Raw genomic sequence first — 12,606 nt, forward strand, 5'->3', positions numbered from 1 at the left:
GTAAATTCTAAAAGATACGGCAGCTTATAATACTAATGAATACTTTTTAATTAATATAATTATAAATTAATATAAATCAGCTTATAATACGAAATTTGTTACCTTTTGTTAATATTACGACGAAAATTATACACATTATTTGTAAAACGAGAGCCTATAGCCAAGGAATTACCGCGCAGTTTGCCCATCGTAAAGGGAAACGGTTTAATAAAACAAGTTATAAGATTATACATCATAGTATGTATTTGAAACGACGTCATAAGACAATTTGAAATTACAGTATTGTGTAACAGCTAGAGTAGTGACAATAATATGGACACAAACACAACAAGCTTGTTTTAAATGCAAGAAATTAAGCCCAAACCCAAAACTCTGATGCAGTTTAAAACCCGCAATACGTAATTTATTTAGGAAAAGGAGTCAACGCTTAGTAGCGCACCACAATACATACATATTGCATGTACCATAAGCAAGACATATGATATGTATGGCTTAAACTGCAAAGCAAGTTACCCGAAACAGTAGCAGTACGCTACTGTTTCGGGTAACAGAGAACTGAATTTCATTTTAACGTGTACTTATGTGAAGGTTTTTACTTCGCTTACCACGTTATAACACGGTAGTTGTATTTGTGTTTAGACTTGTACACAAATTACAACTAAAATAGGTGTTACTTTTTTACAAAATCTGTTCATTTCTTGATATTTTGGCCAAATTACACCTTTTTGATCGCTGGTTGAATGATATTGCTAAGTTGTGGACCAATGATCGCAGTTTTGAGTTTGAGCTTTGAGAAACTAAGTTGACAGCCGTGTCTTAGGCACTTTTTGGGGGAACGCAAATGATAGTATAGATTTACAATACATAAATAAAATTAATTTTACAACACGGCTGTCACCTATTTTGTTAAGACGATTAAGGCGATAATGACACAAACAATTTTAAATGATTTCGCGTTTTCATACTCTCTTACTATAATAATATGTTTTGTCATATTATTATCAACTGTCAAATGAATCATAAAATGTCGATAGCTTATTTTCTCTACACATCATTTATTTAGTTATTTATTAGGCAGTTATTATGATTATGTATGCATTCTCAAAAACATTTGATATAACTGCTTAGTATTATTGGATCAATCTTAAACAAGCAGTATATTTGGATGTTTTAAAGCACATTTATTCGATATGCAGCGATAAATAAGTTAGATAGCGTTGTCTCTTTCTTCTTAAGTACAATAAAAATAAATAAATTATAGTGAAAGTGAGTTACACCGTAGAATATTTGTCTAAAAATATGTTCCCCTAGCTGATACAATTACTAATGTTAGATACAATTTTAATAAATTGACTGATTTTAAGTATTAATTAGAAAATGTTACATTTACCTGTCAAATGACGTCACAAATCGGACCTCTCTTTCATGAGAGGGAGAATGCAGAACTAAATGAAAGTATTTTTACAATAAAAATAAATAATAAGTTTATTGTTAAGACAATGTTTTCCAATTTTATAATGTCTAAATATTTTATTCTATAATTCGATAAAATGTATAATTTTTATTGAGCATCGCCTAAAATTTGAATAAGTTATAAGTACAATATTTTAGATATAATTTATTAGTTTCAAATACTGGACTTTAGTATACATTTTAAATGTGGATTCCGTATAATATTTTTGGTGCGCACATAAATAAAAATTTTATTTAATAATGAAAACATGTACATATAAAAAAATTAAGATCACTAGTGTAATTTCACACTTTAACAAAACACTTTAGTTTACTTTGAGTAAATAAATAAATCGACTGAATATTTTAGTTGAGGAGATTATTTCTTAAGCAGAAAAATACTTAATCCCAATTTCACCCATGGTTATGCCCGTTGTAAAGGATCTGTTCCACGAATTATGGATAATTGTTGCATAACCAATTCGTTATTCGATAGATAATACGACAGCAAATTTAAAATAAGACTAAATCGATAAATACTCAATTTAAAAAGCAAACCGATACTTTTTCAGATACGGTGAAAATGTCAATATTTTTAACCCCACGTTTTTAATGAAACGGTTCCTTCGGAGCAGTTATCCCATAAGATGTGGGTATACAAAATTTTGAACTCGAAACATATTCACCCGCAGACAGTTGTCTGTTTGTAGCGGCTACTTCTTTTTGGAAATACATCTTAATCCCACTTATACCTTAGATATCGAACATTCCAAGGTTCTCTACCAAGTTGTGGCACTATAGTAATAAACATATAAGATATAAGAATCTTCAATCTTCAATATTCTATATATTTTATTAAACAAAGTAAACTAAAGTGCTTGTACAATATAAAAAATAACTAAAAATACCTATAAATATTTCACGTTTTGGAGAGCGTATAATACACATATACGAATGCCGCACATACTGAGAAACGTACAGTGAGCCAAGCCTCTTATAATAATCATTGCAACGAAAATTTTAAAAAGAGTAATGTTTATCTTATTAGTTTTGATTTTGTTCACACGTGGGACAAGTTAAGGGCTAGTTTTTAACTACGACTGCTAATTTATTATTCTGCATATTTCAAACTTCACTCGTTTACAACTATAAGTGTTGCCGAACTTAAATTGTCCCGTATATGAGAATTAAATTGACTCTACGTAGCAATAAATAAATAATATAATTTGTCGCCGAATTAAAATAATTTAGTACAAAAAAGGCTTCAGAATTTTCCTCTTTCTAACTACAGTAAAAGGAAGTAGGGTATTCGTACAAAATCTATATCTAGAGGTCCATTCGCATGAACAAATGCTAAGTAAAATTCCATCAAGAAAATAATGGAAATAATATAAACGAAACTACTAAGTATACATGTACATTATCACATTTGCCAAAGCTTACAACACTGCATTGGACCGACCAACGAGTGGAGGCGACCGTTCTTAATTCAAATTTCTATTGACAGTTCACTGACAGCTGTCAAATGAATCCACCAATCACAGACCAGCTGATACGCACACTCCTACGGCGTCAACATATCGATTTTTGACAGCTGTCAGTGTACAAACTGTCAAATTACTAGAAGGAGATAGATAGGAAAATATGCTTGGGTTTGTTAATTTAAAATGTGATATTTGTGCATTCATAAGCGAAAATTAGACGAATGTCAAAGTCTCTCTCAACCTTCCTACTCACACACACTATTGCACACATAGATACAATTCGGTGGGCGCTACGTTCGAATAATTTTCGCTTTTGAATTGTACATAAATATTCCGGGATTCATAAACAGTATTAAGTATTGCGAGTGGTAGCAAACCACAGCGCAGTAACTACAATCGGATAGTTCAAAACTTAAACAAATATTATGAAGCTCTGGTTTGCGTATTTAATAGGAGGTAGTGTTTGAAAGGAGATTTATGCATTAATATGACAATGTAACGGACGTTAAATGTATAGTAATTTACCTACAATTAAATGGTATAATGTACTTCGATTAATTACAATTCTAAAGCTATACTTAGGCGCTTACAAGTCTTCAAATTTCTCAATCACTCGCCAAAATTGTTTACAAAATAAAATGTGATGTTTTTAAAATCACAATGAGGCAGAGAAACTGTATAAAAGTAATATGTAGAACAGCCACGCCCGCCCACAGTCGGTCTGCAGCTCCGCACTATACAAATTAAAAAAAAACAAGCTGGCAGTAGACAACTCAGCGTTTGACAAGTTAACTGTCAAAAATGTTGGTAACTCACGAACAGGTAGTGACGTTAAGCTTTGCGAAATAGTCGAGTAGGCCTTGGAGACGTTTCTTGACTCGTTTCTGGTCGTCGAGGGTGCAGCCCAAGATGGCGGTCTCGAAGTTCTTGTCGGTGCCGGTGGAGGGGTCCGGCTGAGAGGTGCAGGCGTTCATGAAGGTCTGGCACCGGGTGTGCGCCACCACTGCGTCGTCGTGCACTGAGATTACCAACTGGTCTATGTACATGTTTACCTGGAAATAAAGAGTGTTTTTTTTATGAATAAGAGGGTATAGATTTGTTTTTTTATTCGGAGCCGAAGGTTGTCTAACTGGTCTTCATTCTACTGTCTTGACAAACAAAGCGAAGAACTATTTATTCTGGATACTCAAGCGTCTTCTAAGTGTATCAGAAGATGCAAAGTTAACCAATCATTCCCTTAAAGTACCATAAATAGTAACAAAATTATTATGATAATCAAGAATCAGGAGCAATAAAAAAAATACCAACAAGCAGCCCAAAAAAACAATCAAGTCTCGCAAGACGTTGAGAAGGAACGCGTTTCCATTAACGGAAATAAATAAGTCAGTGGAAAAAACCAGAGACATGAAAAAGTAATAATATCAATTATAACATTCCCACACAATCATAGAAAAAACAATCGAGTTGTTATAAAGTATTACAAATATTCGTAGTGGAACGTACTGTAGAATAATAATTAACGCGTTCTTTTAATTACTATTCGCGACCCGTCCCACACTACTGAACATGTATGCAATAACGTTAATATTGATTCGTATTTACTTGCTTCTACATTTTTTATTGGAAAAAAATTACTAAGACGGGGACCTAAGTGTACGAAGCCGAAACGAAATACATGTCCGTCTTAACTTAATGGACTAGTATCCAATTTGAAGACCTAGAACCTATTTCCCTTTTATACCCTTCTATAAATAAACACAGACCATAATGTGAAGCAAATACGAAATATGATTCTGGCAAAAAAACTCGTTTTTTTACCAAATAAATATAGGCTCCAACGTTGCGTTCAATGTCTTGAAATCATTTTGCGCATTTTTTTATTGTGGGCAGAAATTGATACAAATATAATAAGAGCAACGGTTCTTACAAATGCCTACAAAGCTCTATTACAACACCCACTAAGTCATTTACCATAAAAGCCTAACAACAAATTGAAGTCATTATTTTACAGATAAAAGAGTATACAGTTAAACTTGTGTTTGTAGGCGTAAAACTAACTCTTACTTGATAGTCGTCTTTATAAAGAACTAGAGGCCTGCGACTCCGTCCGTGGGACACCCTTCCCATGTAAATCCCGATCCCTTGGATACTCCGGAATAAAAAGTAGCCTATCCTATGAGTTATTCTGGGTCTTCAGCTACCTACATACCAAATTTCATCGTAATCGGATCAGTAGTATTTGCGTGAAAGATTAACAAACATTCATACATACTCACAAACTTTCGCATTTATAGTATTAGTAGGATAGAAGGATTTGATATGAAGATGCCCATAAAACATATTTAAAAATGCACTCATTTTAAAGATGGACTATTAGATGAGCTTATAAGCATCTAACTGCATTTCCCTCCTATTCCAGTAGATTTACGACTATGACTACAATACAATGAAATAATTATTGAGCCAAAATTACCTGGCCAGAGATTGTACTTATTACCCAAAATTGGACCGCAATGATCAAACGACATCGATATAATTAGAGAAATGTAAGTATGTACTAAAACCAACATAAAATAAAGCGTTTGTTTCATATCTTGTATTTTGGTGCCAATCTCGATGACAAACGTCAACAAGTTGTAAACAATGCCAAGTCGAGGGGACAACGCACTCATTAAAATGTATTATGTCATTGTTCAAAACGTTCCTATGTTTTATTGCCATCGCTCTTTTCATGCAAACCGATTCCCAGGCGTAATGTAACATTTATTCGATGTGTAGTTTAATTAATTGCTGATATTTTATCTTGGCAGATTTCTTGAAGCATTAAAGTTATTAAGACTAGCTTTAGCTCTCAGTTCCGCGCGACTGGATTCTTCTTTCCCTTTATCAGTATACTTTTTCCGAGATGTAATCTATCAAGACCCTACCTTATTTCATCTTTATTGACACAGCCATTTTTGTGACAAAATTGATCATACAAACACACATTTTCCCATAAATAATTTTAGCAATGATGCAGAACACAAGAATCAATCTATTTCGTCTTCTCAAGATAAAGCAAAACATTAGTTCGCTAAGCATGTCACACACGGTTGCACTGCAAATTGTCTGAGCTATGCCTGTTTACCGGTCAATGAGTGCATCTGGCTGCAAGCACTTCGTAACGTCAACTACTTACTCACTGGAACGACTGACCTACTATCTCTTCAATATTTGAAGTCTGGAGTTCTATCCAACCAAATCAATACTAATATTATAAAGCTGAAGAGTTTGTTTGTTTGTTTGTTTGTTTGTTTGAACGCGCTAATCTCAGGAACTACTGGTCCGATTTGAAAAGCTCTTTCAGTGTTAGATATCCCATTTATCGAGGAAGGCTACAGGCTAAATATCATCACGCTACGACTAATAGGAGCAGAGTACCAGTAAAAAATGTTACAAATATGGAGAAAAATTGCACCCATACTCTCTTATATGACGCAAGCGAAGTTGCGCGTGTCAGCTAGTAATTTACAACATCGAAATATTTGTTATCTTAATAAATGCATGTCAAATAAATCATGTAACAAAAACTATTCGAACATAAACACGGTCTATTTATTGCATGTAACCGCAGGTTGACCTTTAAGAAGTGATTAGTCGAAATGCGGAAACGCCGGTAACCTGAGTTTTAGACTAGAATATTTGACTGCGGACTGTTTCACTGTATAATTAAGACGGGAGATACTTGACATATTTCTGGCAACGTGACGAGTTACGCATAATTTACAATATTTGAAAATGTCGCTTAAGCAATTATATCATCAACTTTAGGCGCTTCAGTCTCAGCCGAGTCTAGCAACAGACTCTATTTATCTGATCTTTTTAGACAAAGACTTTTAGCACTTTAAACATTCATACAGTCACGGATTTCCACCTCTCTATCCAGGTAACGCTCTGTGCTGGACATTTTATTTCAGAGCAGATAAAACGAGAAATGTAATGAATAAGAGAGAAAAACATTTTCTTTTCGTTAAACGACTACCACACTCACAACACAGAACGTATCACTTACTATATGACATGCTTTTACAATAAAGAACCATCACATCCGCGATAATTATGAATCATTACATTATTCATGAGATTACAAATCAAATAAATTTAAATTTCAGGTGCCAACAATTTCGGAGAAGTTCAGCTCAAGTTGTTATTCGAACGTTTGCAGCTCTCTTATAAGATAAATATTTTCTACCACAATGTTATGCCGATTATGACTAGAGTATAACACCAATATCAACGCAAGATCTTCGTAGAATCACTTACCCCCGGTTTCTGAGGTACATTAAGCGGTAGTTTATCTATTCAGTAGCGTTGTTTTTGTATGAGTTTTAACGCTATTGAATAGATAAACTGCCGCTAAATGTACCTCAGAAACTGGGGGTTAATAATTTATGTTAAACATGACATCCATACGCAGGGACGATTGCGCGAAACAAGTGTGTAATTAGCGTCGTTGAATGCGCCAGACGATGCATTTAATTGATGTTACGCAACGCATCGCATTGCAGGCTCCAGTGACGTCACAATTAGATTAATTGAGACGCGCCGTACATTTTATATTGAATCATTATCTTGAGTATAAATACCTGGTACAGTGCTATTTTTGCGTCATATGTAATTTCTGCACTTCGATCTTCATTTGTGACACAGAAAGAGGTATTCGTCAGATATTCTAAATAAATACACGCATTCTTTATTTTTATCTTCTACTGAATTATAGTCATACAAATATCGCAGGTGACAAAGAAAGATTTTGCGTGTGCTACTGATACAATCATATTTTCCTTGTTGTGTTTTCCTCCTCAATTTCTATCGACATCGTTAGGTCGCGGTCGTTACGTTTAGTTTAGTCTTTTTTTTATTTAATATCGGTTTCTTATGCTGTTTTCGACACTACAGTAAGAGCTGTAAAACCTATGTACAAATGATATGATGCATTGTGGCATATCACCTTTAATTCAAATTAATCATTTTTATACCTTTGTTTACCACATGCTCTAAGAAACAGTTGTTGTCGAAAACTATTTACCTACATAAAATACGTTTTAACAATACATAAAGTAATTGTATGACTAATAATTGCCTTTAATCAATATTCAGTGGGCCTTCATAAATAAAATGTTAATTGAAATCACAGCTGTCGAACTACGAACTTTCTCGTAAATTCAAGACCAATAATGTATGTCGCTCTAGTAAACTTTATTGATAATACAAAGAACGCTTTTTTATTGTACAAGTTGCACGTTGCAAAGACAACAAAGCATTTGTCCTTCGGCCACGACTACTGCAGCACGTCAAAAACACGCTACTAGGTCGATGCAGCCCGCTTTATTTTTCCTTTAGCGCACATAACATTGACATTTTACACCCGGCCAGTAAGTCAGGGCCGCATATTGTCGAATATCATTTCAACTCACGCATGCATTAAGTTGAAGTAAAACACAATACATGGGCACTTTAAAAAAACTACTTATCGATATTATGACTGTGTTTCTTTGCCTTGTTATTGGTAATACGATTGAATCGATTTGGTTAATTTTGGCTGTCGGTTATAGCCCGTAGAAGCGTATATCTAAGGAAACCTTTTTCTTCACACATTTTAAAGCGAAGTGAAGAGGTTTATTAGTTGGCGCTCTATTAATTAAAAGTACTTTGGCAATGTACATTTAGTTTAATCATTTTCCTGTTAAAGAAACATTGATTAGTGCGATTGTTTATGTTGCAATGTTTCCGCTATCGATTTCCTGGAATAACTGTAAGTTAGACACAAAGGCTAATTTGCAGACAGGTATTCAGTTATAAAAAAAATGAGAGCATGGCTTAGGGGACCTGGGTTTTTTGCATTCACGAAACGACCATCGTGCTAGTATGAAATTAGATGCTTGTTATGATGTTAATCTAGATTCTGCCCGCGACATTGTCTACGTGAAAAGATTTCCCGGGGTCAAAATAACTCTACGTATTAATACAGGCTATAAGCTATCAGTGTACCATAATTTAATTAAAACCAACCGGTCGTTTTTCGTGCAAGAGTAACAAACAAACATACGCATTTATAATATTAGTATGAAGTACTAAATTTTTTGACGATGAATATCCACCATCAGCATGACTCATTTATTCAAAAATTGATTACTAATTGCGATACAATAAAACAGAGATAGAACATTAAGACCGCTAGTTTTTGCAAGTAAGTTCAACGAAATAGTCCCACGCCACAATAAATGTAGATCTAGTGATAGCCATCTACATACGATCTTGGCGCTCAAAGCTTATGAATGACGTCACCATCAGCCTAGCCTTTCTTCCAAGCTATATTGGAGTCGGCTTTCAGTCTCACCAGATGCAGCTGGATATCAGTTCTTTACAAACAGCGACTGCCTATCGGAACTCCACAACCCAGTTACCTGGGTTATAACACGATACCCTGCGGTAAGACTGGTTGTCAGACTTTCAAGCTTCTGACTATTGTTAACTACTATCAAAGATCTTAGAAAACGACAGCCGGGACTCACAATTTAACGTGTCTTCCGAAACACTTATGAAAGACGTCATAGTGCCTATTAAAAACGGCTTAGTGCGATTAATAATATGATAATGGGGTTTCCCCGATTATGCAATATGAATCAGACTTCTCTAAACAGGTTTTTTTTCTAATAAAACGTTGATAATGCAGACAAAAATTGTGTTTTTCTGACGTTTTTGATTCATAATCATTATGCATTGAAATCTGTTAAATACCCGTTTTGTGACAATCACTGAATCATACTAACTTTCAATATTAATTTTACATAAGCTATATGACATGCATTTGTTAGGGTAAGTATATAAATTACCGCTATATGCTATCACTGATCAACTTTGGGAATTTTCCTCGTGCGACATTACGAGTTAGAGGAATTGCACACCATACCTACATGCGTTTATAATATTTCTGTTTCACGATTTTGCCGTTGCCTTTGCCGACTTTTGGTCGAAATATATCTGAATATATATCCAATTATTATTATAACATATACATAATAATACATATACTCGTATTTATTTACTGTTAATATAAAACTGGAGGTATCTAAAACGTTAAAAACCATTGACACGAAGAAGAAGTTTTACGATAATAAACTAATGTTATGAGAATCGAGTTCAAAAACCAAATGAACCGTAAAAACGCCCTGTCTTAACAGACTCACAATAGAACTTTAAACTTTCTTTCCTTCTACTGTGTAGATAGTAGTCAATCATGTGTACCATTTTATTCAACAACAATCGAGACGAACTTTTAACACGCTATCCGACACCCGAAACTATTTAATTTTAAACTGTAGCTAGCTACTCATGTCAAAGCGAAACTGGCTTTAAAAGACACCTTGAGTTTTACAAACTAGTAAAGTATTAAACAAGTAACCCCCGGTTTCTGAGGTATATTTAGCAGTACTTTATCTACTCATTAGCATTTTTACTCTTAAAAAAAATACTATTGAATAGATAAACTACCGCTAAATGTACTCAGAAACAGGGGGTAGGACTAGTTAATAGGGTTTCCTACCTGGTGTAAGGCTTCCTCCTGTTGTGCGTCTCTGTCGGTGCGCACGGCGACTTCCACTGTCATGGCGCGCGCCAGGATCCGCTCAGCGTACCGAGTTATATCGTCTTTATCACCTGTACCATTGCAACAATTTATATCAGTTCTCACACTTATAAACTCTAAACTACATGAGAATTGTTGTCTGATAAACATATTCAGATACCATTAGAACAATAAGTAAGAAATGCATTAGGTATTATTTGAACACTCAGGATAAAATTCCTATGGAATAGTCCACAACAGACATAGAAAGTCTCAATGCAAGCACATAAATAACATCAAATAAACATTATTGTTTTAACAGCAGCAATGACCAGATCCTGTTCTGCATTTATCTATCGTGTTCTTATGCCTAACACCATTAGATCAAACCTATTCAGGTTTATCAGTATGTGCTCTACTGCCTATTATGCTTCCTAAGCCAATACTTCAACAATTTATAATGAAATTAAAGTGACTTACATTCAGAAACATCATTGAGAAGTTCAGAGTGCTTGATACTATCTAAGGTGGAGAGCAAGGAGTCTCGTTCTTCTTCAATGCGCACTGTGTCTCGCCTCAGTCGCTCCACTCTCATCTCTACTTGGTCTAGTATTGCTATCAATCTGTTTACAAAACAAACAGACCTATTAGTTACAAACAAACTTCCTTTTCTACAAATAAAGATTCGAAATATGTATTTGCACTTGGTATTAATTTTAAGGTGATTCTTAAGCCTTTCCAAAGCTTAATAGGGGGCACAAATGTTGAGGTATGAGGTAGACTGATGAAACTGAAAGTACAAATATATTCTCAAAGGATTCTACAAAGTAATTTTGACTTCATAAATCTTTGAACTTTTGTATACTATGGCATGATATACTAAGGCAAATTTACAGCAATTATAAGTGGAGTTAGGTGAAGTAGTATTATTTATATAGTTTAAAATCATACAATATGAAAGGAATTATCTTTTTTGTATCATGACTATTGTTTATCAACCATACTGTGGTTATTATCATAAGTTTGTAACCACAGTCAGAAATAGTAGCATAACACTTGTATTAGCATACAAAAGTAGATTATTTACATTAAAATATCAGGTTTATGAGGCCTCTAGCGCCGGCCATAAGCCTTTCCTTATATAGGTCCAAGTAATTTAGCAATAAACAAAAAAGCCGGAACATACGTTACGTTGTCAAAACCACATAAAAATAATTAATTACAAGCCATAGAAATATAACTGGTGCGTGGGCGCGAATAGTGAAACTTTTTTTATAACTAGAACGCTTAGGCGTTGACCATTTTTGGACAGCAGCAGCACACGGCACCACCTGATAATCTATGAAAAACTACTCAAGTACATCCTTTTTCGTGTAGTTTTTGGTCTAAGGTTACCTGTCTTTCGGCGCCTGAGTTCCAAAAGCCGACGACTCGTCGATGAGAGGCAGCCGTGACCCCTCACCGGCATACAACTCCACTGCGAACTGATCCACTTCCATACTTTCTAAATCGTGTCCCCTCGAATGTGCCAGTGTTAATTCTTTATAATCCCAAAGATTTATCACTATAGAACAATGATAAAACAAACAGTAGGGTACAATTTTCACCGAGACGTCAAAATCAAACTAACCAAAACAAATTGAATGACGTTTCTCCAATTCTCTTGAACTTTTCCGAAAAAAAGAACAACTGTCATGGACCGACAATAGATAATGACAATGGTTAGGACCGTAGTTCATTATTTAATATTGAAATATCGATTTTAATCAGATGATATAAGGCTCAAAATAGTTTACATTTTTGTAACCCCACCTACGATGTTTTGCGCTGACCATTGACAAAGTTCACCACCATAGACAATAGCTTAATATTAATTTGCACAGATAAAAACAAACTATTTTTATTCCATAGAAATATAATAAGCTAGGTACCGTAAAACGGGGTGAATAGAAACAATTTTCAACTTTGTCCTAAAAATTTGTAGCGAATAACTTGTTATTTTTATTGTCAGGTTGTTTTATATCATGTCCGGCGCCATGAAGAAAGAGTTAAAACCATATTTGT

General features: G+C 34.4%; 1 protein-coding gene across 1 annotated transcript; it reads right to left on the minus strand.

Annotated features, from left to right (window-relative positions):
• Positions 1 to 223: 223 nt before the first annotated feature.
• On the minus strand, positions 224 to 12,336 carry LOC142979940 (BAG family molecular chaperone regulator 2). Its single transcript, XM_076125179.1, has 4 exons — positions 11,938 to 12,336; positions 11,023 to 11,165; positions 10,522 to 10,634; positions 224 to 3,988 (listed from the first exon to the last, which is right to left on the minus strand). The coding sequence occupies exons 1-4, from the start codon at positions 12,039 to 12,041 to the stop codon at positions 3,749 to 3,751; spliced, it is 600 nt and encodes a 199-aa protein (XP_075981294.1). The 5' UTR covers positions 12,042 to 12,336; the 3' UTR covers positions 224 to 3,748.
• Between the last annotated feature and the right edge of the window lie 270 nt (positions 12,337 to 12,606).

The sequence above is a fragment of the Anticarsia gemmatalis genome, chromosome 17 (genome assembly GCF_050436995.1).
Source record: "Anticarsia gemmatalis isolate Benzon Research Colony breed Stoneville strain chromosome 17, ilAntGemm2 primary, whole genome shotgun sequence".
In the NCBI taxonomy this organism is placed as follows: Eukaryota; Metazoa; Arthropoda; class Insecta; order Lepidoptera; family Erebidae; genus Anticarsia; species Anticarsia gemmatalis.